Genomic DNA, 27,760 nt, shown 5'->3' with positions numbered 1-27,760 from the left:
GCACGCCAGATATAAATAGCTCCACGGTCATATTTGTTTGGCCTTTAACGTCCCACGACCACTGGGGCGGTATGATTTTAGTGACGTTCCTATAGCGTCATGCATTTTTGGGTGACCTTAAGGCAGTATACACAAGACAGCAAGACAGCAACCCGAATAAAGTATTACTGGCCAAACAATCTTCTGAAACCATAACAAGATCCAGCTAAACTGCATCAATGCTTACGTTCAAAACTGGATCAGAGCATATGCATCGTACTCTGTTTCTGGCGGCGAAAATGTCACAATCAAGAAAGGGAAGCACCGCATTGGGTGCTGGGAACATTTGGTGCCAGCGTAGTGGAGACAACCACGCGTGTCTGACTTACCTAGCGCGAATTTTCCGAGCATGATGATGGGGATGCATAGCGTCGCCTCGTCCATGGTCTGAGGATGAATATCTCCGTAACCACTGCTGGTCATAGTTGCCACGATGAAGTAGACAGAGTTAACGTAAATCTCGAGATTTGTCGAATCCGACAGATGACGCTTAGATACCCACGAGCCATCTTTGCAATGCGCGTTCGGGCAGGCCACGATGTACCAGAAGCACGCGCAGATGTGGAACAGCATCAGCAGGATGCCGAGGTCGCGCAGGCTTCGAAGGAACAAAATCGGCGCGTTGAGACGACGCTCCCATGTGCGGAAAAAGTGATACGCCATGTAGACGCGGGTCAGCTGCACGAAACGGACGTTCGCAACGGTGCGACGGAGGACGATGCTTTCGGGTTTGATGAGGATTAGCACCCCGATCGGCAGGGCCGAGAGAACGTCAACCAGAAAACCTGTCGGGCGATGCATGTAGAACCGCCTCACAGTCTTGTAATCGCGTACAAGGTCACCGTAATTATCGTAGTAAGCCGTGTGCATCCGTACGTAAATGTTGAAAATGTAAACGCAGGTGCACAGGCCGAGCACAACGTCCAGCTGGACGCTGAAGTCCACAAATGCCGCTTGGTAGAAGAGCACGGCGTTGGATACCGCGCCGCAGACTGTCAGGAAGAGATTGAATATGAGGAGCAACCTGGACTCTGGGTTGATGACAAAGTTGGAAGGAAGTAGTCTATCCATCAGCCTCCCGGTGCACCGACACCATTTGGTGAAGCACGACGGCGCTCGCAGCTCGCCGCGCATGCTGTGATAGCTGACGTGCGACCGGTCTGACTTAATGGAATGGTCCACCGAACTCCGCGAGCATTGGCTCTGCCGCCCGGTGGCTGGTGTGTGGTCCGTCGGTTCCAAGTCGAATGACATTTTGGACTCGACTTCAATGGTCTGTTCGCTCATGTACACCTCGCGGACTTCACCGGAGGCGTTGCTGGTGATGGAGACACTCGGTGATACGCGCTGCGATCCAGAGCTCGCCGGCATTACGTCACTCTTCTCGTCAGGGACGACGTCGTGCGACAAACTTACTTGAATAGAAGGCACGCGTGTGAGCGCTTCCGCCATATTGTCTCCGTTTTGTGTCTTAGACGCGCTTTCCTTCGTGTTCGCCGTGCTGGTTTTTATCATGGGTTGACTGCCACCCGGTCCCGAATCATGAGATGCACTGGGGATGGGCGCTGGAGCGCCGCTTTCTGCGGGTGGCGGCGATTGGCTCTGTGCACGCTGCTCCGAGCCCCCAGAGCCGACGTCTGCTATGTGCCCCGCAGAAAGACCCAAATGGGAACCGCCGCTCCTGTGGAAATTTACCGGATGCGACGAAATCCAGTCGTGGGTGAAGCTTGACACCGCTTGTTTCACTTGTTGGGCAAACGAGCCTCGTGGTGTTACTTGCCTGGCGTCGCCTCGCTGCTCCGCTTCCTCTTGATCCAGGAGCTCCTGATACTCCTCTGTCAGCATGGAGTGTCGACGCTGCTCGTGCCTTTCGCTGCTGTTAAATGGGCGTGGAAGTGCCGAAGCCAGCTGGTCCATCAAACTACGGCTATGATGAGACTTGTGCTTGCGACCATGACGCATCTCCACAGACCCAATGCCGACGCCCGAGCCCGGCGCGCCAGGGCTCTTCGAGAGCCGCCTGTAGCTCAAGTTCTGGCTTACTTTCGACGACTGACGATTGCCCGTGGCATGCAGTCTGGCCATGGCGATGCGCTCAATTTCGCGCTTGATCTCCGGATAGTTTTCCAAAACATCCTGGAGATCACTTTTCGTCAGCACAAACAGATCTGTGTTCGTCTGGGCGCGAATCGTTGCCGTCCGCGGAATTGAGTACATGACACTCACCTCCCCGAAGAAACGACCGGGACCGAGACAAACGGTTACAGTGCCTTCCTGATCAATAATTTCACAAATTCCACGATGAATAAAGTACATCTCCTGGCCCATATCCCCCGCAAAAATGACCGTTTCGCCCTCCAGAAAGAACGCCTCCTTGAGGCACATGGCCAGCATCCGGTGAAAGCTGTTATCGATAGTCTCAAAGATCGGGACAGAGCTGATGAGGCTTTCAAACAAAACAAAGGAGACATCTCCTCGGATGCTAGGAGGAAGGTTCGAGAAGAGCAAATGAGCCTGCATACCCTGTGACCGAGAAAACTCGTACTCAATGTGACGCACTACCTTCTTCTGCAGAACCACGGGAACCACCTCATACAACATTTGTTTGCGAAGTTTCTTCACCCGCTCGTTGAACTTGGCCCGAGTAGTGTCTGCGTTCACGAGGCTAGCTGTCACACTGGCGATGATATAGCCGAAAAAGATTACTCCGTGCACCATCAAAATAATTGATATTATGTATTCAGTGCGTGTTTGAGGAGTGATGTGTCCATATCCCACCGAAGCGACCATTTCTAAGGTAAACAGCACACTGATTACGTAAAAGTCTAATGGCCCTCTGTATTTCGTGAATCCAGAGATGGAATACCAGGATATGTCACGGCAGTTTTTGTGCAGTGAAATAAATTCAGAATGGTTGTGGTAATGAAATTCGAGAAGACGCTCTTCAGGATCCCATGGCGTAACGTGTTCTGGCGCCGACGTCGGGCAGGCCAGATATGCCCAGAAACAAGCGATAATGTGCACATACAGCCCAAAATAACAAAGGTGTTTTATAGCCTTTAGCAGTCCCCTGCGAAGAAGCACTTCCTTTTCCCAGTGAGAAAAGGCCAAGAAGAACTCGTATGCCTGAACGAGACGATTCAGCCTAAAAAGCACGATCGTATGGAGATTCTCATATACGTTGCCAACGTAAAATAGCATGGCGACTATATCAAAAGGAAATGAGGCGATCATGTCAAGTGAGAAGGCCGACACTAAGTAGTTGGTAGCTGTCAACAAAGGGTGAGAAACTAACGTGCATGAAGCATCATAGTACGCGGAGTGCAGCCGTAGGTACATGTAGGCCGCAGTCGTTGCATCCAGCATGAAGCCAATGACGTAAAGGCCGAGCGCCTGTGGCAGAAACGTGACGTGCACCGGCGTGATGATGAGCAGCAGCATGATGACCACCAGACGAGCGCACGCCAGCCTCGTGGCGAACTTGCCGTCTGGCCGCACAGTGCGCTGCATCAGCAGTCGGCCCAGAAACGACAGACGCCCCAGCCGGTCAAAGGGGTTTTGACCCTCTCCTTCCTTCCGTTCTTCCTCCGATAATTTGACGAAGGACGGAGGCTCGTCCAGGGTAAAAAGCGAGCCCTGCCGGCTCGGAAACTGACTAGCTAGGCGCCAGACACGTGCATGGTTCAGTTTGACAGCGCGCAGGACGGCGGCGTTCTCCTGAATTTCGCAGATTTCCTTATTAACTGTCGGGAACTTTTTCATAATGCGCTGAAATTCGCTGTGTGGGACTGCCAGCAGATCGCAGTGGGTCCGTGTGACGACGTGAGTCGGCCTCGGCAGACCGTACAGCATACCAGCCTCGCCGAAGTATTGCCCCGGTCCGATCAGGCCGAGAGACTTCTCCCTGTTGCCGAGGTACGACTCGCAGTACCCACGCACCACAATGTACATGTCGCGGCTCAGGTCTCCGCTGTACAACACGTACTCGTTGGGTGGGAAGAGGTAACGTGAACACTTGCGCCCAAGTGCCTGTCGAAAGGCCAAGTCCGTGCCGTAAAACAGAGGGATGTCGCCCAGTAGCTTGACAATGCCGTCGGAGGCCAGGTCTTCCTGCAGTGCTTCGGGCAGATCGTACAACAAAAAGGCATTGCCAGACATGACCAAGCCGTTGTATGTATGCCACTGAAGCTGGAGATAACGCAGAACGCGCATTCGCAGGAGCTTGTCCAACCGGTTTTCCACCATAAACTGATCCATGGCAAATACGATTGATTGAAAGTTTATCTTGGGTCGTTCTTGGTTCGTTAAAAGCGATGCATATGAGGCTAACGAGAAGGCAAAAAGCACCAGCCCAAACACCATGACTAAGATGCTAATGTGGTATTCCAAGGTGGTCATTGCCACGATGTCACCGTATCCAGTGGTGGACATCGTGGCTGCGGCCCAGTACAGCGACAGAATGTACGTGTCGCCTCTAGACGTAGTATTCGCTTTTGAAACTTGCTCCATCTTTTTGATATAGGTAAACTGTTCCATCCACATGTCAGTATGCGGTTTTTCGAATAGGATCTGGTCGATATTCGAGTCCATGAACCACAAACAAGCCGAAAAATGGATGCCCATCAGAATGTAGGTGATCAGTTCTACAGGGCGGATGGCGCTCAGTGGTATATACAGCTGGTCTTCCAGATACTTAAAACGTTGAGGTATCACCCAAACCTTGGCCAGTTTGTTCAGCTTGCAGATAGTGACCAGCCGACTTGGCCTAACGGATGACATGGATATCACAAACGGCACGCAGATTAAGTCCAGTGGTAGCGCGGCCAGCAGGTCCAAGTAAAACGCCACCTTTTTGATGCGGTAGTGGAAGATGTCACTGTACGTTTCATAAGTTTTCCGGGGACTGATGACGATGGTCATTAGGCTGAACACAATGTCTACCACATGGACAGTGTCCAGCAAGTACGTTAGTGCCAACAGCCCAGGGGAGTACCCATCTTCAAAGCTCGCGTAGTATAGATAGATGTACCATTGTGCTATTACAACCAGGCAAACAATCGTCTTCCAGACCATGGCGAACCGGCCGTCGTCTTCAATGCACGGATTCTTGACGATTGTCCACAGCCTATGGACAAGGGTCTTGTCGTGAACCTTCTCCGGCCGGAGCAAGGCTGCACTGTTGTCTAGATGCAGTTCGGACGTGTCCAAAGGTAGAATGTGAGTGGTGGGACGCCTCACCTGTTTGTAAACGCTTTCACCTTTAGCCCAGGTGAAGCGTCGGTTTCGTAATTCGCCGCTACCAGTGACGTGCGTTAGCTCGTCCGGTTTTTCAAAAGCTGGGACCGGCTCCCACTGTTCAGCGCTTCCGCGCGGCTGTTCGCTGCTCGATACCTTTCGGGTAGACGGCGAAAAATGCGCTCTCGGCTTGTCTAGCTGTCCTGCTTGCGTGGAAGGTTTTGATGACTGATTTTGTAGCTTTGCGTGTGACGACATATTCGCAAAAGATTCAAACGATCCAGCCCTTTCTCTAAACACAGGTACGCTTGGCGACATCATCAGGGTATCCTTGGCGATATTCCGCTGCTCTAGGGTAGCAGCAGAAGCGTTGCCTGTAAACCCAGCGGAATGTGCAAGTTTTGGGAACCTGGATGAAAAGCCTTGTTCCTTTTTGGATGGCATGCTTCCATTTTCATTCTCCTCTTGCGTTTTTGCCTCGAACAATGACAGCTTGGCCTCTGGGGTTATGGGACTTTCATCGCCTTCCGCCATAGCGCTCAAAGTTGGCGAGAACCTTCTGCCGGAGGATTGCTTCCCAACCGGTCTTGTGCTGACGAGACCGGACTTTTCCGCCGTCACACTGGCCAGTGAAGCATTGCTCTCAAAGTCGGTATCAAACAGCTCCCTCACATACACCCACATGGCAAGGCGTGCGTCGGGGTAGTGCAGCAACACGGGCGTCACGTCGTGCTGGCTGAGCACCAGCAGGTCGCAGTGTGTGGCTGCTCGGATTGTCGCCGTCCGGGCGAAGTTCAGCACCAGGTTGACCTCGCCGAAGAGCTTGCCCGCGCGGAGCACGGCCACCGCCGTGGTGTTATCGCGATCGCTGAGGACCTCCAGCTCACCGCGCACGATATAGTACATGGAGCGGCTGACTGTGCCTTTGTTGATGACGATCTGTCCGGGCAGGTAAAACTTATTTTTGATCTTCAGCGCGATGGAGCGCAGAAAACCTTCGTCCAGCTTCTGGAACATCGGCGACTTGCTCAGCGCGCAGCGGTTCACACTCAGACAAATTTCTGACTGCAGTGAGAGCGGCAGCGTTTCATACATGTTCTCTTTGGTTTGACCTTTTTTCTTGAACCACATGTATTCGTAGAAAGCCCTGAATGGACTCAGCTATCTCAGAGGGGTAGCTGTTGTCCTCCAGATAGCGTTTGATAATCTTGAGCCGGTGCGTGAAGATGGCCCGCTGGCTTTCCACATTTGTCAGCAGAGAAGTGAGACTTCCCACCACAAGGCCATTGGTGATGCAAGCTCCGAAAAGCATCGTCAGAATGCTTAACCTGATCTCATCATAGTTAAGACCACGGTAGTCGCCATAACCGACACTGACTGCTGTGGCAGTGGACCAATACACCGAGACTGTATACAGGCTCAGGAAGAAATCGAGATTTACGGACTCCCCCACCTGAAAAAGATCTAATGTCCAGCTGTGCCTGTCAAAGCTCTCGAGGGGAGTGTACACAAGGCCAAACTTATGAGAAACTTCAGAAGCGTTTGGATGCGTGAAACCCTTTGCCACAGTCGCCCAGCAAAGTGGGTAGCTTACATAGTCGTCCAAAAACGGTCTGCAGTTCATGGAGTACCAAAGGCAAGCCGAGACATGGATCAACAACGTTAAAGCACACGTCGCCGACAATATATCGGAGTAGCGTGTGCCCAAAATGACATCGTCCTTTTTTTTGCCAAAAAACTGTGCAATGCGATACACTCTGAGTAGTCGATTGAGTCGACCTGCAGCGTATGTATCGCCACGGAGGATAATGGACGTATGCTTCGAATAGCGAAACAAGATATATTCAAGTGGGATGGCCGTAATCAGGTCAAACAGACAAGTACGACGGCACTGCTGGCGGTAGTGCAGCTGGTTCGGTGTAGACCATGCCGATGCGGGACTTAGAGCCACAAACGTGATGAATAGCAGATGGGCAATGTAGATAGCATCACACGTGTAAAATACGACGAGTACGAATACGTTTGTCCGATGAAAGGCGAACAGGAACGTAGCTGTGACGATGCTCAGGTACACGGAGGTAACCACTATAACTTCGATCATTTTCAAAAGGGGTGAACTCCAACCGATTACTTTTTTGAGATGTTTAAAAACGACATAGCACGATTCTAGCGCAAACTCAGCTGCTGAGTCGATGGTTCCGATGTCTGAGACGCTAATTTCATCATCATCTTTCTCATCAACATATTCTGATGGCGGGCTGTCATCAATGATGACAGAATCTGAGAGACTGATGATATCAGAGGTCTCAGGAACCTCGAGATGATCTGTGGTTTCATTCATTGTGACATGGGAAACCTGGAAGAGAAAAAACAACGTTATGCGTTGCACGCACAGCGTTCATATAAGCAGATAGCACTTGGTATGCGGTACTTTGCGTTTCATTGCATTGCATCTTATTTTTCACTTTTGTGTACCAAAAAATGAATCATGAAAACGCTCCATACCTCAAGTGAATTCAGGAATGACGAAATTAGGAGGAGGGGTACACGGTACTCGCTGCCACCAATAGCACGTCATCAGCTGACAGCCATGACAATTGGTTACGCCTTTGATCACGTGCTCCCACTTGAAGCGTTGGGTACTTCTTCGGAAAACTGGAAAAACGCATGGAGAATGTCCATCACGCTATTTCTGGACTACAGTTCATTCGCAGCGCAAGCGGCATTGTGGCCGACAAAGGCGTAACCAATTGTCATGGCTGTTATGGCAATATTCGCTTTGATTCCTTTTCACCATCCCTATTTGCAACCTAGCTCCGCGTGTGCAAAAATTGAGGATTATTTCTGCTTTTCTGATAACAAAGAAAAACACCATCTCATGTGCTCCACATGCCCCCAATTCAAGGCAAGTTATCACTACTCTTATCATCACTCGGTTTGCAGCTTCGTGATACGCACCTTGAGTCTCCAATTTACAAATGTTTCGATAGCATAGCAGTCATCAAATTCTGAATCGCTTAGCAAACAGATCACAAATGCCGTTTAGAAATGATTTTTACGCTTTTGTTAATAAGGTATACAAAATTATTGACTTGATGTTTTTTACGAATGTAACATTTGTCCCAAGAAATCAAACGCTGTCTAGTTTCTCATAATCGGTCCAGTAGTTTCCAACCTCTAAGTAAGAGAAAGCAGAATCCGACTCCTGCCCAGAACAGTTCACCGGAAAGAGGAATGCGACAGCTAGCATTACAGCATAACCCTGTTGTTTAGATAGTTACCACTACAGTTTGGTCTTATAGTATGACCATTCAATTAATTAGGTGGGAATAGGGTTATCGTAGGGCCCACCAGCAAGAAGGCTGAGCAGAGTAGCGCTTACCAAAGTCTTATCAGAGTGCATATGATTTTACACTTCAGCAAAGACGTGGCAGTTAATTGGTAAATATTTCTGCAGCTCGGGCGTATTGCAGTATGCGTCTCAAACCAGTGTAAGACCGGGTCCCTGGCAAAGGGCAGAAATTTATAACCATAACGTCATAGCGTCTGCCTTACCATCATAAGGCAGAAATTGGCCGATGCCCTTTATGCGTCTGTGCAATACACTACACCACAATGACCACGCCGTTCAAGATCCCATGATGAAGATGTAAGGATCATGGGCACTGACCTCATCTGGAAAGTTCAGCATAGAACTGCTGTTATGTATGGCAAAACAAGCTTTGTCCCTTTTCTTCTTCGTCGAAGGCTTACATTCCCAATAATTACACTCGTATATCATGTTGAAGCACCGCTAACCCTATTTTTGTAATAATGTTTCACAGCGCCTGTTTTTTTTCTTTTAAAAAAATACCTCAGTTATGGGGGCTGTGCGCACTAAAGATAATATCTCATTGTAGTCTAAACCGAATGAACATACAACATTGCCTCTGAAAGAAAAACATGTCAGCACTAATGACAATGACGACAAGCACGCTGCAAATGACGATGACTGAAAAGCCTCCATCTCTTAAGCATCTTTCAACCCTAGCGGTTTGCCCCGAAACTCAACCGAAGTTGGAAATAATATTAAGTGCCACTCGCTTTGAGGCTGGGGAACACCGGATGCCCAGGGGCTCTTGGGCTCACAATATTCGAAGTGCGGATCGCATCATGCATTTGACCCCGTCAACGTTTAGCACCTTGACCATACTAATAAGGCAGGCTTGAACATGGTTAACAGCCAATGATAATGTTTCAGGCATTCCAAACGAAAGTCATGTCCAACCCAATGTATTCGCGGCTTTCATGCAGTTTTAGTTAGTTTGGATTTTTTCCTTGCCAAATTTGAAGTCTCCAACCTCAGCGTCGTCCCCGCGCCCAAACACTTGTCTGCACAGGTCCACGGTGTTAGAACCCTAAATTTGCAGAAGCGTTGCAAATGGCCCTCTTGCAGAAGAGTATTAGGTCATGAGCTAGTTAAAAGAAACGTGCCTGATCGATATCAGTTCCATATCAGGAAGAGATGCAGCATCTGCATAATGCTTATGATGCTTCAGTTTTGAACGATCAGACCATGACGTTAATCCACTTATTCCACTTGCAACAAAAGGGCTTGCCTTGAATCCGTGAAATGCTTTTCCTTGGCTTGACCTGCGACGTCTGGCTCGTTATGATAGCTTAGGTGGTTAAAGCGCCTGCGTTACAATTCGCCCATCCGTGGGTGAGTGGGTTCGAGCCGCTCTCGGCGCTCGCTATTTCTCCCTGCCTGAGATGGCCAGCGGCCGGTGGCTGTGACCGCTCAAAAGATCAGGCAACGTCAGAGGGCGTGAGAGGCCGTGCCGAGCATTGTGGGACCTTAAAGCGATAGTTCCACATTTGCATGGGGTTCAGAGGTGACAAAGGCAAGTTCTAGATCACTCCCTGCAGTTCACAGAAATGCCATTTTGTGACTTAAAATGCCCTTGTTTCTGAGCTGGGCGCACGCAAGCTTGTGCACTCTTGCGCGCCGCCTAATTTTAAGTCACCTTGGAATAATGGCGTCACAGAAACGTCACACGAAGCTCCTCAATGACCATGTTGCGTTCAAGGTAAGACAAATATGACCGCTGATACATTGGCGCTTGAGTACGTCAGCAGGTTGTGTAGCACCAAGGACAGCAGTTGGCTTATACTGAGCCTAAGGCGTTCAATGCAACATTTAAACGTGAACCACGCTTTGTGATCCATGATGCAGCAATTTGGACAATGCTACTAGTTTTGACGGAGAGGATCGGAATCAAATATTCTTAAAATAGCGTCGCAACCGAGCTTGCAAGTGCGGGTAAAACGTACCATATCACAGCCCATATACAAGACCACCACAAGATAACATGCGCAGATAGCGATATTTGGTTCAGTTCACGCGCATCAGCTAAGAGCCATCTCTCAGCGAACTGAAGTACTACAAAATGAGCCAGCTCGTCCGCTACAGTGGCAATTTTGGCACAATCTCGCAGCATAAAAGAGCTCCATGACGTACTTCATAAAAGAGCTCCATGACGTAATCAAGCGATGACGTATCGGTGAGAATATTATAAGGAATGGTGAGATTTTGTTGTCTATAGCCGTCTTTTACACTTGAGGGGTGCTCCACATTTGTCTGGGGGTTTAACCGCAATAGCAAACTTCAAGATCATTTGATGCAGTTCACAGCCTTTCCCCTCTTAAGAACTAAGCCACTGTAGTTTCTGAACTGCACGCCCGCGAAGATGTTCAGGCTATTTGGTGAAGACTATTTCAAGATCACCCAGACATCTATGTCGCCATCATAGCGCCATTCAAATATAATTGTTAATTCGTTTCTATCTAGTCGTTTGTGAGCATGGTGAGCACGATTCCCGGAGAAAACGGTCGTCAATTGGCTCTCAATCAATGTTTTGTAAGGTATAATGCCTCAATCAAACAATGACGTGTTAAGGAACATATTTAACAAGTAGAGAAACTGCGCTGTCTAGAACAGTCTTTCCCACTTAAAACTATCCCAATCGTTACACCTGAGCTTATTTCATGTCTGGTACTTGCTTCAATATCTTCGGATGTAAAATATTCCTTTTAAAAGCATACCAGCAGTTACAAGTGAGCTTTCTACATCCTATCTAGTGTCTGCTTTAAGATCTTCAAAAATGGAAAATTTGCTTTAAGCCTTCGCGGTAAAGTTCTGCTGTGGACCCGGAATTTTACAATGGCGTGCTGAAGTCAGGGCTCACGTAATAGCACTTTTGGGTAGGCGTGAGCGCTGACCTCAGAACTCTATCAGTCAAAACGTATGGACTGGATCTTAAAACACTACACTACACATCGGTAACCCCTAGATTAACCAAATTTGCTGTTCATCGATAAGCAAGACGCAGTTAACGATTTTCGTTTGAATAGGCGCATTCGGTTGACTGGCTATAAGGACAAGAGTTGGGGCAGTCCCAAGATGAGCCATCTGGAAATATTTCAGCTGGCAGCGGGAAACTACAAAAACGCTATAAGAATTAGTACAAGAGACAAAAGCTACCAGTTGTTCAAGCCTACAAAAGCATCACACCCGGATGGTCTGTGGTGTATGTCATGATATCTAACCCATTTTCTGTTGTTCAATACTTGCGGATGGGATTATTTCACCAGCGTGTCATAACAACGATGGGCCCCGTGCGCTTATGCGTAACTGAGCAAGAATGCATGATGGCTTGCGAATTTTAAGTGCTCACCGGCGGTAGTTGGCTCAGGTGGGGAAAATGGCAGGTAGGCAAGCTTCACAGATGGTTAATTATTTTGTCTCACGCTACACAGCACCGGAAAGAAGCACAAAACTTAGCATGCGTTCCGTTGATTAAATAAGACAATATACACTGTCAGATGCGATAAAATGTAAACGACCGAGCAACCGTGAACACACCGTGGGTGCAATATTGCCAGACGAGGCTTGCCAGCCATAAGCAATGAAACACTTCGTCACACGTGCGAGTACGAACATGGCACTTCCCTCGCCAAGTCTGCGACGTCCAAGGAAGGACAACTAGGACTAGAGCTGTTCCATTCCCAACAACTTTAATTTCCAAAAATATTCCAATAATGTGCAAAAATCACGAGAGTGGTCTGCAACTTGATATTTTCATGTCGCTGATTCGCGTAATCTGCATGTTCCCCCCCCCTCTCTCTCTCTCTCTCTCTCTCTCTCTCTCTCTCTCTCTCTCTCTCTCTCTCCTCTCTCTCTCTCTCTCTCTCTCTCTCTCTCTCTCTCTCTCTCTCTCTCTCTCTCTCTCTCTCTCTTTCCCTGTTTGAAACGAAAAAATGCGTTACGTAGAATTGCTTACGCAGAATGGGCGGTGGCAGACATGAACAGTATTTGTCGTTCATCGAGCTTTGCGTGAACAAGATCGGTTTTTTACACGGTCATTTACGATCGCCCGTGCATGGCAAGCAAAAAACGACGTTTCTTGATGATGTTTTTTATGTTTTAAGCTGCTGCTTAAAAGTCCCGGCACAAGCATTTTTGAGTTCTTATAAAAGTTATTAGAATTGAGTTGAAATCGCAAGTAGTCACGTTACGCTGTCTGCACAAAAAGAACTTCGACCCCTCATCAGTTACTATTTGCCTGGAATTGGGGAGCTGTCTCCTTTAGGCTGCGACTTCCGATACACGGAACAGATAAATGCCTGCGGGCTTGCTCAGTTAGGACCGAGCTGGCTACTTAGAAACGCCTCTGAAGGCATGTCGCGTTCTCCTAGGCGATTTGCGTTAGCATTGTTTCGGGGTACACTCGTCATCCCCCACAGGATTTCCTGGCCTATCCGACCTCTGGCTGCCAGGATGTCTGCCGGCAGCCAGGTGTGGTGTGCTGACTACCGAGGGTATTTTCTGCATTTTTCGTCGTTACCCAAGAACAGGTAACCAGGAGTGTCCCTCCCTCTATCCCTTCGACGCAATGGACCATGCGTTAACACCAGAACACGTGAAATCAAGTCGCGGCATTCCCAGCTAGGAAGAGGAAACAAACATAAAGAAGCATGCGAAGAGCTGGTCCAGACCCGGCAGCAATCGTGTTATGCAACAGGCAGAGACAAATCATGCATGAGAAGGCTTGAAGTAGTTCATAGCCAAAGTCAGCCTATGACAGCTCACTAGAACCATCCAATAAGCTACTACCGCTCATTCACAGTGTTAGCGAGGGTCGTACAGTTACACAAGACGCAGGGGCAATCAATAACTGGTAATTTTTGCACTGGGTTTTGAGCTGGATGTCTAGGGAGCCCACCCAGCTAAGTGGAGCTTGCTGCTGGGAGAACGTGTGTGGGTCATCGGAAACGAAATTCATCTGAGGGTCAGTTTCTCGTCCAGCAACATGGGAGGGGTGATCGCTTTCAACCTTCACAGGTATTGCTCGGTGGCCGCTCGCCCCATGCTGCTGAAAACGCCCTTTTCATGCGCGTGTGCGTGCCGTGAGATGATTGTTGCAGGTTGCTGAAAAGCTCATTTTTATCCGCTTCACGAAAAATCCAAATCCATGGTAAACACTTGAATAGCGTTCACCGATTTTGTGTCATATAGCCATGCTTTGAAAGTGATGAAGCACACCAAAGCAGTAACATTCTGGTGTAATTAACTCACGAACTGATTACTGAGACAAAATCACGTTGTCACACGCTTTAGATTGCCGTGTCATTTGAGACGGATGCTTTTCAATGTTCGTGATATAATTGTGAAATGGACTCAGTGCATGGCCGTTGCTACCTGTGAGTAAGCCGGTGTTTGTGTTCGTGTGGTGAGAAGCTCACCGGCTTCAAGGACGCAACTAATCAGTAGTTCCTTTGAGGTGATGCACGGCTCTTCTAAGCATCTACTATGGACACCATACCCTGAGAGAAGCCTTAGAAAGCCCTGCCGGTCTAGGAAGTTCGTTTGTGGATATCCAAACTGTAGCGTTAGAGGTCAACGGAGGACGTTGAATCGGCCCTATCCAGGATTCATCCGGAGCTGCCAGCTGCTAAGAGGAACAGCGGGCTTAAGGTGGGAACAGGGTTACTCCTTTTTGAGGTCGGTTGGGGGTGGGGGGGGGGGGGGCGGTGAGGTGAGGTAGCTAGTGAAGTTGACCTAACCTGTCCTGGAATCCTTATTTCCCCACATTACGATGGCTTTGATTTGCGTCCAATGTTAAAACTGATGCTTAAAAAATGGAAGGTTTCAAAATGATGCTAATGTTTGGGAACGACTTACCATTTGAAGCCGACGTGATAATTACAATCATAATATATGATGTTTATGATATTGACATTGATGTCTTTAGGTATCTAATCTGCCAGCTGTTTAGACACTTGCTGCATGTCGTTGGCCCAGTATTTCTTTCTTACTCGTATGCAAGGGGAAAGCATTAAGGAGCTCAAGTCAGTATTGGGGGCTCAGCTCCGGGGGCTGAGCCGCCCCAAATGTATTCAAAATGACACTCCTGGGTTGGAGCCCGCTGGTCTAACTGGTGCAGGGGTGATAGAGATATGAGCGCGAATGTATGATCCTGTCCTAAGTTGGGTATGATGATATTTTCAGGTGGTTGAAAGACCATGTTTATCGGTAGATGTGGGGCTTAAGAGGTACAATTTTGCAAAATACACATGAGGTAGATGTTTGTAGGCGGAGGGGTGGGAGGCGGCAAAAAAACTGAACTAACCTCCTGAACGTACTTAAAACAGACTCTTACCAGGTTTGGCCCATTTTATTTTCAGATTTTGAAGCAGGGCGTAGTTTTGAAAAATGTGTTGGTGGCTGGGGGCTGAAAAATGGCTTAACCAACTGACAAACGGGCTCGTTCCCGGATTTGGTTAACTTTCTTCTCGAAGTTGAGGGACTGGATAGAGCCCAAGTTGGGGATGGGGCTACATTCACCCCCATCTCAAAAGGAAACTACAGCTTTGTCTGGGGGACACAGAACCCCTTGCTGAACAAAAAACTACACTATCACAGGGCTAGTTGAGCTGAGTACGATCATATGACAATTGCATCGGATTACTCTCAACTGTCATTCACTGTTTGAATGATTGTTTAAGGTTATGCAGTGCATTAGCCGCTCTGAAACAAAGCTCAAATTGGCAGTGATGATTTTGAGCGTAGCTTAGATCATGTAAACCCGACTGTGTCTGCTTTCTGGAATCCTGTCTCAGCATAGTCTCATAGGCAGAGGTGGCGCCACCAGTTCTTAATAGGGATGGGACGAAGTCATAAAATCACCACAGCAATGCTTCAGTAAAAAGGGGATAAGACAATATCCGTTTTATAACTGGCACTTTCGTAACTGGCATTGCCATGCGAATTCCCCACGTGGCATGCGCTACACCACCGAAAGGGATAAGGGCGGGGGAATCGGGGATGGGACAGGGTACCCACAACTGAGAACCGTAGCTGAGACTTACAGCTCTGAAAATTTAGCAACGTCTCTGTGGGCGTTGACTGGAAGGGACTAATCTGAATGGCCATCGTACCTTTTCCCTCCGAACGTTGCAGCCGGCGTCCACTGCCCCATGTCGACGGATTCCTTCCAGCTTCGTAGCTTCTGCCAACACAGTGCATATTTTCACTTAGGCCATTACCCCATGAAATGTATCAGGACATGTACGTGTTTCTGTACAGTGGAGATATATCTGCAGGGTGGTATTTCATGAAATCTACCACACAGCTGTGCTGTGGCCTGGACGCCTGATTCCAAAAGCTTATGTCTTCTGAATGAAAGATAATGGCAGAGGGTTAATCTGGCAATTAAATACGGCGGCGATAAAAGCATTTTAACGGCAGACTGCTTGGGAATCACAGAGTTCACATACTTCTTTCAGGTCCACACCGTTTAAGGTGCAGCCATAAGCGCAGCTAACCGTTCTATGGCGTGACCCGTCTAGACTGACAACAGCGACTGGGACGTGAGAGCGTTCTATCGCCCTGGGTGTGAGCTGGATCCACTCGATCCAGTCGAAGGCGATGCACGTGAGACTGATGTTGCGTTGGTCTTCGTCTGCGTCGCCAGACATGCATTCAGGTGGGGTTCAAACTGACCCCCGAGGGTTTTTCCGAAATGGTTTCCGGACGGCGCAGTGTAGCCGCGCCAAATTTTCCATCGCTGTAAACAATTGAATGGCGGATCGTTTGGTACATAAATCAATGTACCTTATGAGGTCACTGACTCATAGCAGGTCAAGTCAGGCCAAGACGAGACCATACATTCTGAGATACTTTTAGGCAACACAACAATTAAATAAACAAATTCATTGAACTACAGCCAGGTATGAAGGTCACGCCAGGGTTAAAACCAACCTCTTTTATTTCTGTGGGGTTTGCTTTATGGGGAAGTTTTTGATGCTCATTTTGAATTTGTTGATGACAGAAGCCGCTTTAGACATCTTCCATGGACTTCTTGAAGGTCGGAATAGGTCGCTGGCCTAAAATGACCCAGGTCAACATTTTGTTTGTAGGATGATACTGCCAAACGAAATCTTTGTCACTTATTCAAATGCAAAACTCTATACAATCTTGATGATGCTGGTCTCCATGACCTTCGCAAGGTTAAACACGATCTCTGACCTTGAATGGGCATGGGAACTTTTGCTTAGAACAGGTGTCTATGTCCGGGACACTTTGGAGACCAGCGTAGAGTTTGACCCTGCTTGAACTTATTTGACCCGATTTTCATGGCCCATAAACCTCAAAAGTCGACCAAAGTTAGTTCACGTACAGTCCAACATACCGGGTGAATTTATGTCTCTAGCTCTCTCAGTTCCTGAAATCTCAGGGGTCAAATTGACTCCATCATCCGAGCGAAGTGTACCCAAACGGCCACCCGGGCGCGTATTAAGCAAAGCAGGTTTTCAATCCCTGTCCCGTGCTGAAACTGCATTCAGCTGTGGCTGAGCTGGCATGCAGGATCATGAGAAGACAATCAAGTTTGGTGACTTCAGGGATCGGTTACCAAGCGTTGTGTCTCATATCGCGGAGGACAAACTTGGGGATTATTTTCCCCCTCGTCAAATGGCAATGCGGCCGTTACCACCTTGTCAATATGGTTGTGCTGGCTACAGGTGCCTCCGTGGCGATGGTATACGTCGATTCTTGTTAAACACTTTACACTAAGCGCTGGCCATCGGGTGGAAGAAAATATGGTGGTCACAATGGAAGAATTAAGGCTCGATCTCTATTTTCGTGCTGATGTAACGATTGATTCACCCTAAGGGCAACCACAAAATTGTTTTAGAGATAATGGAAAACATACGACTCAGTCTAATGTTTGAACAGCGCGGATCTACTTTAAAAGACATTCGGAGCACTTTTTAACGACAGTCGTTCTCGCGCGCACGGCAACCACTGTCTCGTGTCAGTTGCAGTGGTTAAAACAAGAGGAAGTGGTTGCAGTGGTTGCAGTGGTTCGGTGTTACGTAAACTGCAAAACCGGTCGTTGCTGTTCTTGCTTCTGAAATTGCGAGCGCGCAGCCGCCACCTGATTCCCTAGTCCACTTGTCGATTCTCGGTCAAGGGCTGAAGGGCCATTATGTCCCAGCGCGGGGTGTTTTCGGCTGCCTTTCTAGCGACACGGGGGGGGGGGATCTCCTGGTCGATCCGGAGGCTTTGAGAAGGATGTATAGTGTTACATTGGTTCCCTCCCTGACGCGAGACGCCTCCTGACTCGCGCAGCTGGCACCGGATCGATGCAAGAACTCTCATTGGCTCAACAAGACCCCTGATCGCCGCAGGTGGTCGAATAACTGGCACATGGAAAACAATGCGGATTAATGGGCCGATGACTTGAATTGAGAAGGAAGACTACTGCTCAGTTTTGGGGCCTTTACGCACACGTGTCGAGAGTTGAAACAATGAAACAATGGAGGGTCTTTGAATTCTCAGGTTCGCTTTCATTGCCAGAGGGCTCCGACCAACGCAAGAGGCACTCTGGCATTCGGGGTTCCATCCCCGCCGCTGCTCAGCAAATGTTTCCCTGGCTGACTCGAGGCCTCTCGTTGCCATAGTGCACTCTTTTGACCACTGTGGGTCCTTGTCCGACAAAGGAACCCCGCATTGCTGTAAGGGCTCCGACCAATATAAATCGCGGGCCCGGCCTTGTCCCTACTTGGGAGACAGGCCCTCAGGCCCGGACCAACACGGATCGTTAGTTCTAGCCAATGACTTTTCGAGGATGTCGCTTGTCAGCGCTGACAGCAGCTTGTGAACGCGGCGATGGCGGCAGCCATTACGTGGGTGTTTTTTGTGTTTACATTCAGCTGAGGGCTGCGAATGTACGGGTTTAGACTGTGTTAGGACTGGTCAGTTTATACACACCAATTTATGTTGGCCTACTATACAACGAGACGAGGAACAAGTATTGCGTCATGTCAATCGGCTGCACCAGGCTCTAGGAAAACATGGTTGTCCTACGTAAACTAACGACCAAAATAATGTCTAAGTTACCTAGCAACCAAAATGATGGTCATGCCTCTTACGCGGGTGTGAATAACTCGATAACCGGGTAATAATTTTCTCTGAAACGTCCCCATAGGAGTGCTTTGCATGTGAACAATCGATGTTGCGTCGCTGATGCTTGGAATTTTTACGTGCGCGTTTTTGTCAAGCAAGTTTGTGTTGCCAGCATTGACGTGCTTAAGATCATTCAAGATAACTGTTATATTTCACTTCACGCATACAAGCCCTTGGACCCCCATGTGTGTCCCAGCTAAGCCCCACAAGGGCCCCACATGGGCTTCCATGTGGGACCACTTGGTTGCCCATGACATGCCCACATAGGCCCGAGGTAGCAAACCCAGGTGGACCCTTTTCGTTTGCCCATCTCGGACCCAAATGGATCCCGGTTGTACACGTTGGATGAGCCCCATGTGTGCCCCAGGTAGGCCCCACATGGGCCCAACAAGGGTCACCCATATGAGACCAGGTGTTTCCATGACATGCCCACATGGGACCAAAGCGGGCACCCCAGGTGCGCTCCGTATGACTGTCCGACTGAGACCCATATGGGTCCAAATTGAACCTGCTGGCTGGGAAGAGTCTTCTCTATCGGATTTTCAATAATCCACGTGAGCGTTTGCTGGTCAAAAAGAGCCTCACAAATATTTTTTAGGGAGGGGCAAAAACCACTTGCTCCTTGCTTGCCGACGGAGGGTTGAACTGCTTTCTGCCACCCTACCGCCCTGTCTTTGCAGGCAGTAAAAAAAAAACTGGCAAAAATAGATAGAATCGGAGGTTAAATGGGTTTAACTTTCCATAACATGGAAATTCTCAAAAATACACATATTCACATAAACTAGAAAAACGAACATTTTAGCACAAAGAAGCCTAATTTAATATAAAAGAAATTATCTCCCGATATATCTAGGATGGTACCCAGTAGCCTTAAATGGCACCTACTTTACTCTAGCAGCCTTGGATGCTACCAAATATCTGTGGGGAGACTGCGAATTGGCTGCGAGGCCGGATCCCGCCAGCTGTCGGGTGGCGGAGGACACGTATAGTGGCTGCCTGCGGCCTTCGGCTTCTCGCGGCGGTGTCAAGATAGTGGGCGGGTATCTCGCGTCCTGATACCTAGCATGGCTAGGAAGTGACTTTAGCGCTGTTGATTCTGCCTTCCTGCGACTTTTCTAAAACAGCAGTGTGACAATTTATCGGAAGGTTAACAGGAAAATGCAAGTTGCAAGAAGTTAACAAATTGATATTGACGTGATGCCCGGGACATGCATTCATGTCAGTTGCTTTCACGAATGCTAAGCAATTAGCTTTGGGCCTCAACGCATCTCAAGAAGTGTCTCCAAAATGTGGTGGTGTGGAAAGAAAAATGTTATGATCTTTCATCAGAAGTATTTAGATAGCTCGCTGTTGTGCTGAAATAGTGGACTTCTGCATGTGTTCAGGTGTCAGCAGTTTCAAGAAACTCTGAGCTGTGTGAAGAGCAGCAGCAATGAGCCTAACAGCTGGGGAGAAGAAAGAGTTTGCAAGACTGGTGTTTCTTTGCATACTGTGGTATGCAATAAGCTCTGCAAACAATATAGTTGGAAAAACTTTGCTGAACTATTTTCCATATCCCATGACTCTGAGCATAGTGCAGTTATTATCAATAACTGTGTACTCAGAGCCAATGCTTCGCTGTCTTTCCATTAGAAGACCTACTGATATAAGTTGGGACTATTATGCTATGTGCATTATTCCCTTGGCAGTAGGGAAGTTCCTGGCTGTTTTATTTGCCCATATCAGCATATGGAAAGTGCCATTGTCATATGCACACACAGGTGAGTCTTGATATGATTACTTATGTGTTTTCTGTTAATGCTCATCTAGGGATATGACAGGGGTAAATGGGATGTAGAAAGGTTGGGAGAGTTTTTCATAACAATTTTTGGAAGTATGTTACATTGTAATGGTCAGTTATGTGTATTCCTTTTTGGATGTGTTCTGTAGAGTTAACACAGGTTTTGAATGTATTGTTTCTATTTCAATAACCATTTAGTATTTTGCTTCAAAATCTGTGATGTGGCCACAAATATTATGTAATCCTATCAGCTCATATGATCCTATTGGCTTGTGCTTTGCATGTGGCTAGGTGATTTCATATCCTTAATGGGTACTGATGCCCTGTGATTCAGACTGTGCTGAAGGGTGACGTGACAACAGAGGGCAGTGTAGGCTGTGCTAAACAGATGACCATAATTGTAATTTGATGGTTGTAGGCATGTGCCATATATTCAATTTTTATATGCATTGTATTATGGTAATGCTAGTAATTGCTCTTTGTTTAATCCACAAAATAGTGGTATTCTGTTAAAAACTGACTTGCTGCTTTAAAAAAACCCTGAAAAATTAGGTAGGATCATTAGCAAGGAATTTTAAATTCATTTGTGCTATTGTTTTGATAAAAGCAGGCTGCCAAAATGTCAGCCAATCTTTTTCTCCATTCTCCAGTTTTTTCTCTGAAGAATAGGACTATTTCTAGTGTCATCTATGTGAGAAATTCCTTGCTAATGCTCTGAACAAATTATGATATAGGCAAGGCCCACACTAACATTGCTCAGCATGAGCTCTTCCAAAAATCTATGTATTGAAAGGTTTGGTCTAATTATCTTGATGAAAACATTTTTGTTATTATTTGAAACTCCTCCATAGTTATGTTTCAACACTTCCCTCTCACATTGGCAAGAATTCTCCCCCAGCCTCCAGGTACTGCTGTTATTTTTCTAGACTTTGACATCACTGAGGCCATACCTGAGTGTGACATGCTGCAAAAACTTAATCCATCAGTTTGACCTGTTACAGCACCATTATCCTATCTAAGCATGATGTAAGTTATGTATAGTACTATAAGGCTCATTATCAGCATCTTCCTAATTATCATAATCCAAGTGGGTTTAAAACTGTTGGAGCAACATCATCAAGCATGATGTAGACCTCACTCGAGGCTGAACCAAAACACATGATTAGAAAAACAACATCCATTACAATAAAATCATGATGCAACATTTTAAGTATTTAACTTTTGTTCGCAATTTGTGTCATAGATAGAAAGACTGAAGATGATCCCCAAATGGGTTAAGATCATTAAAAATGCTGTTGATTTTTCTTTAACTTGATCTTGCAGATAGCCACATGGAAATGACTAAATAAACAGCAAAGCCATACCAAGGTTACCTTAGATGAGTTTTCTGGGGAATACTGTTTCCTCTCACCCTTTTCACATATGTGTCCCCTGTTATAGGAGGGGCTGAACTTGCTTGCACACCATCACCTTTCAGAAGGCTACCTGTGGATCTATAGATGTAACCATCTTTGAGATTGGGGGTAGGGTCAACTAAGATTGAGGGACCAAACTAGAGTGGAGAGGGAGGGGTGCTCAACTTGTTCCATCCAGCTCCCCTCCCCTCCTTGATTGTTACACCCAGGTATGTAACCTTCCTATATAAGGTCAAGTACAGAATGAGGCTAATATGGAATCATTAGAGGCCATCCACATACTCTGTTTCACAGGAAATGGAAGGTTTTGATAGGAGCATAACCAAAACATAACAAGGGGCAAGGATGAACCATATTGCTACAGTGAAGTGTTGTCGCTATTATGCTTGTCTTTTTTATGGTATTAAAACTTTAAAAGGCCGATACAGTTGGTTTCCTCTGACAAATAAGCAACACACCATTCTTTGTTTTGCACCTCCAGTTCAATTATGAGTTAAATGTTGTGTTTTTGGGGTGTTGTAGTCAATCTGACATAACTGGGAGTGTTTTTCCAGGACAGCCATTGTGTGGCTGGGAGGAAAGGAGCTTGAATTATTGCAAAAATTGTGGAACATAATTTGTGAATGGCCATGCACATCACCAACCACAGTCATAAACCCTGCACAAGCTTAGATGACCAGACAGTGTATTGATGCTATGATGGGCTTGTTTCAGTCAAAGCAACAATGCCTCTCTTCACTGTGTTTTTTGGAAGGATTCTCCTTGGACAGCAGCAACCATTTACTGTAAGTACACATGGCAGCATGTTAAGCTCTGCATTGACCTGGAAGTCAATTTCTTCTTTCCTTGGAAGTGAAAATGCTTTAAAGCTGTTGAGTTGTGAAATTGCAGCACCTTAAGTATTTAATTTAATAGCATTTGTGTGTATGTATCTGTTTTCAAAGTGTTTTTCCTTGTCTTGTTAACATTTGTATTGATGGTACATAATGTTATGTATATGAATAGGAATGAACATCTGGTCTGTTGCTGTACTTTTTGTGAAAGTTTTTCCAGCATCAGATAGTTTGTTTTTTTTGGAAATATTGATTGGATTGTGCAGTTCCTGTTGGATGTTGCAGTTCAACACCAACAAAATGATGCATTAATCAACACTGCTCAATGTGATGCCAAGCCACAATTAGATCATTTCAGGCTTTCATATGCTGTAGTTTAAATCCATTTTCAGAAGCTAACTGCTCAATCCTTTTAAAAATATTGAGATGAACTGTTACAATAGCTGTGGCATTCATTCTGAGACCTGAGCTTGGCTTGCATCCTGTCAAGCCTTTTTGTACTTGCTTGTCTCACTTTGTAGCAGGCTAACTGTGGCTTACCATTGTGGGTTCTGTGCAGGAACTTCCGGGCAATGAGGCAGCATTGAGCCTCTAATGTACCACCTACTGGGTGAAAATATTGGTTGCCTGGTGTGAGTTCCCTCACATGGTCAGGCAGTGGTCATATAACAGGAAGTACAGATGTCATCCTTGATCAAATGCTTCTTTCAGGTTTACTGCTCACTAATTCCAATTATAGTTGGAGTTGCAATAGCAACCATCACTGAGCTGGCATTTGACATAACAGGCCTGATCAGTGCCTTGACGTCCATTGCTGTATACTCCGTGATGCAGCTGTATTCCAAGAAGGTGAGGCTGCTGTGGTGGGAACTGGTGAATACCTCTTGTCAGTATGTGTGACTTGTGTGCTGGTAATCCTGTACATGTTGCTGTGTGATGTCAATGGTGCTGAGTCCAGGAACAAATTCCAAGGATGTAACAGAAGATTTCTTGTCATTTAGAGAATCTAAGCATTTTGACCATGGGTGCTATGCTGATTTTCACAGAAAAGGTTATGATTGACAGTTCCACCCATACTACTGGTTAAGGGAAACTATTTTTGTGTGTCCCTGTTTTTCACTGCATTGGCTGCAACCCATATGACCTGCCCAAAATTGAACATATGCTTACCTTGTTGTATACGTGACACATTCTAAATCCATGTTGTGCTCACACAGGCCACGGTCAAGCCCATCTGTCTCTGGTGTCCGTGAGCGCTATCATACGCGACCTGCTCTTCTTTGAAGCGTTAGCAGTCCCGGACGATTCTGGCCCGATGGAGGACTGTGTGCATGACGCTGCCTGTTTCGCTTGTGCAGGCGATGAAGGACACTGGCATCCACCACCTGCGGCTGCTGCACGTGCTCGGCCGACTCGCCTTCTTCATGTTCCTGCCCATCTGGGCGTTTTTCGACCTCCGGAAGCTGATGGTGGCGGACGACTTGGTACGTACTGGCAGGTTTTGGTAATGCTAGGTTGAATATGTTTGGGTGCATGTCCACACGCTGAGACACAGGTCCACGATCGCTAGGCCGCCGTCAGCTGCCCCGCGCATGCTGCAGCGACGTCGCCGGGAGTCCCGCCGGTGCCACCCGGTTGCCTGGAGGGACGTGCTCCGTGCGTTCGCGCGCCGCCCGGCCGTCTGCGGGGCAGAGCTGGGCGGTTTTAGGGCGCATCGACTGCTGTAGGTAATGCAGCGCGGGGCAGAGCTGGGCGGTTTTAGGGCGCATCGACTGCTGTAGGTCATGCAGCGCGGGGCAGAGCTGGGCGGTTGTCGCTGACGCGGTCCACATCGGCCAACACGGGCAGGCCGCTGTACCCGGGCACCGTCCGCCGGCCGCCCTCCCCCGGCCGACGGCCCTGTGCGCCGGGGGTCAGGTGCTGGCAGCGGCCGTCGCGCCACGGACATGAGTGGCACGTATGCATCATCACGCATTGCGAATTACCCGAGCCGTAAACCGGATTGGTGATTGCGAAAGGCGCACCGAAGCGCTTGCTGGGCTAGAGTTGTGCCGTCCGCTCACTGAGGTTCTGGCGCCCAACTTGGGTCGGATGGGGTGCAAACCCAGACCCAGATCACATCAAACCTGACCTGACCTGACCTGACCTGACCTGACCAGACCAGACCAGACCTGGCCAGACCAGACCAGACCAGACCAGACCAGACCAGGCCAGGCCAGGCCAGGCCAGGCCAAGCCGGATTTAGACAGCTGGTAGAGAAAGTCCTTAAGCTCTAGTATAAGAACCGAATTGTTCGCTGTTGGTAACTCGTTGGCTGGTATACAGAACAAAATATTAAATGAAAGTTATGGCACGAGTTTTCGATACTTGCAATCATCAGTTCGGTGTAGAGGGGGGGGGGGTCACACACTCTCCCAACCACACCGCGACGGCCAGAACTGTACTAAGTGGCGGTTGAAAAGTTCGCTGTAGTTCGACGCAAGTGCTCCCATCTGGCGGTGGCGCGGTGGTCGGGGCGGTGAGCGGACAGATTGCGCGTAGTTAAAGCGCACCGGACTGGCGAGTCGGACCTGGCCGTTGCCGTCGTCGATAGCTTTTGCTCGTGCTATCTGGAAAGCTCATTAACACGGCCGTGGGAAGCTCTATCAGCGCCGGTTTTAATCTGCGGGCTGCGTTTTCTGGGAAGGAAAGCTTTAGGAATGTTTCTGCTAGCCCCGTCCGTCCCTCTGCGCAGAATGCTGATGGGGACACAGCTGGTGAGGGGCGGGTCTGGGGGATTGGCGAGCGAATGTTCACGACGTAAGATCCCTGTGGTCTCATTCGGTTATCATGGAGGTGTTCATTGAGGCACAGACGCACACTTCATTTCGTCTCTCCAAAGATTGCGTACGGTCTGGCACACAAAGTTCTGGGTCTCACACTGATTTTTTAGGCTGGCTTTGTGGGTGGCGCTTGCTCAGTGTCCAGCTGGATAGTAAGGTCGCTCTACCACAGAACAGACCAGGTCATTGGTTATGGTGTTCCTGTTAGTCCATTTCGTCCGAATTTGAGTCCTTGATGAGCTTGTGGCGCCTTACACCTGTCACAACAGATGATCGTCAGTAAGTGCATTTTTTGCATTTTTGTGTCATTTTTCATTTGTCATTGTCATGTCATTTTTTTGTCATGCATTTTTTTTTTGCTTTGGTCTTTGCGAGGCGGCTGTCGGCTCTTACTGTTTTGTCGGTGTTGTAGTACTTTATTGGTCAGTCGTGAGATACGGGTCATGGAATAGCCATGTTCTTCGAAAAAATTTCAAATTCTGAGTATCCATCTGTTTTGGTCTCTTTCGTCGGATGATGCCGCGATATTTCACAGAAGCTAGGATTTTAGTACGGGTTCTGAGTACGTGCAGATTTTAGTGCGAGCGAGCTGCGCTACAATCGGAGTGATCGCGCTGAAATAAGAAGTTACCGCTGAATTTCGTCTTGGGCGCAGGCCTGTGCTCGATTCCCGTCTTGTGGAATCAATTACGATTCCAGCTTTTCATGATCGGGATGCATTCCGATTCGGGACCCATTCAAATCACAATTACAGGCAGTCTTCAAACTGCAACCGATTGCATATTACAGGTGTTTTTCCGTAACTGACCCGGCCAATGATTCGGGGAGAGTTGAAGTTGACAGTTGCACAGTGTTGTGCGGGCCTTAGTGCACAATGTACAGCTTTCCTTGTACTGTCCACGCCAGGGCTGTAGACTGCCCTCCAAAGGTGTTTGGAGTCCAGAATCTATGGCCTTAAAACTATTCCAACAAAAAAGAGTGGAAAGGGCCGGCAAACTATGGTTTAAGGTTCGCTTCTAAATCTATAACACTCTGTTTTGAACCGGTATATTTCTAGGTAGGCCCTTTGACCACTAGATGCATATAAAACATGAATGTTGTGAAAAGCATCATGCAAGGCGGAGGCCTGGCAAGTTGTTATACATTCTGACGCTCCGCAGGTTTCTACATTTTCCTAAAGCTTGAAATATGTCGCCGTTTGAACAATAAGCTGGCATATGTGTCTGCCAGCTTGGCCAAACCGAACTTTTGTCGGCCGCAACCGACTCATAATTCGTCTCATACGTATCGTGCGATACTTAGCACATCGTTTGATATTTCGACCCAAAGTCGCACTTTTTTACTCAATTTTCGAATTTCACCCCACCAAACCTGTATTAAATTTTTGGCTTTAGACGAACTTTGTTGGGAGCAAACTTTTGTCCCAGACGACCTTTTGGCATCCACAAACTTTCGCCACATATGCACTTGTAAGACGAACTTTTGCTTCGACATTTTTTTTCCTCTATACGAATGTTTGTCCCATATGACCTGTACCACGACAAATTTATGTCCTGCACGAGCTCGCACACTGCAAATTCCTACGCGACGATTTTTTGTCCAATGTTCCGACGCCTTGCTAATTTCGGCCATGCGAGATTTTACCGTAAAATCGAGATGACATGACAGGCAAGGAGCTCCCGTGGAAACAGCAACGCAACAGGATGGTGTGCTTTAGCGATTCAACGTGTATATTATCACCAGCTGTGCCGTTCAGCATGCGAGCCACGTAACGGCGATATCGTGGTTTAATGATAATTATAATTGGTATTATGCAGCGCGTCGACTACCCGTGAAAATGGGGAAAAGTATATCGGGGCGATTGTTTCAAAGTCACCTTGGCGTCCATGATGTCATGATGACGTCATTTAAATCGCACCATTCCACAAGCCATGCGGCGATGAAGGCCAAGGAAACTATAATTTACGAGGCGTTGATATCTGGCGTTCGCGAGCGCTTTTTCCAGACATAACGGCCGTCAATTGGCTCGCAATCAATGTTGTGGAAGGTGCGATGACGTAATCAGGTAATGACGCATTAAACAGTACATTTACTGAACAGATCATTGCGCTGTCTAGAGCAGTCTT

The 27,760-nt window shown here is 47.7% G+C and overlaps 3 protein-coding genes across 3 annotated transcripts in view; 1 reads left to right on the top strand and 2 right to left on the bottom strand.

Moving 5' to 3' along the window:
• LOC119101917 (cyclic nucleotide-gated cation channel) overlaps positions 1-12,148 on the bottom strand; it is a 34,106-nt gene extending 21,958 nt beyond the window's left edge. Inside the window, exon 1 of the mRNA XM_037225313.1 lies at positions 11,991-12,148. The gene's annotated coding sequence lies outside the window, so the exon portion shown is untranslated. The remainder of the gene's footprint in view (positions 1-11,990) is intronic.
• On the bottom strand, positions 229-6,369 carry LOC119101913 (uncharacterized). Its single transcript, XM_037225302.1, has one exon. It carries the CDS (start codon positions 6,367-6,369, stop codon positions 229-231), a length of 6,141 nt encoding a protein of 2,046 aa, XP_037081197.1.
• A 7,610-nt stretch (positions 12,149-19,758) lies between the features above and the next one.
• On the top strand, positions 19,759-24,296 carry LOC119101921 (solute carrier family 35 member E1 homolog; the record flags this gene model as incomplete). The annotated part of the gene is given in 4 exon segments (XM_037225323.1): positions 19,759-20,544; positions 22,694-22,764; positions 23,524-23,661; positions 24,171-24,296. Coding segments are annotated over 4 exon segments (663 nt in total), but the record flags the coding sequence as incomplete, so codon positions are not given.
• Positions 24,297-27,760: the final 3,464 nt, after the last annotated feature.

Source organism: Pollicipes pollicipes, unplaced genomic scaffold, assembly GCF_011947565.3.
Source record: "Pollicipes pollicipes isolate AB1234 unplaced genomic scaffold, Ppol_2.1 Scaffold_4947;HRSCAF=5844_pilon_pilon_pilon, whole genome shotgun sequence".
Lineage (NCBI taxonomy): Eukaryota > Metazoa > Arthropoda > Thecostraca > Pollicipedomorpha > Pollicipedidae > Pollicipes > Pollicipes pollicipes.
Note: the sequence above shows the minus strand (reverse complement) of the source record. Positions and strands in the feature narration are given on the sequence as shown.

Coding starts and splice junctions, on each gene's coding strand:
- LOC119101913 (XM_037225302.1), bottom strand. CDS start 6,369: ATGTATGAAACGCTGCCGCTCTCACTGCAGTCAGAAATTTGTCTGAGT.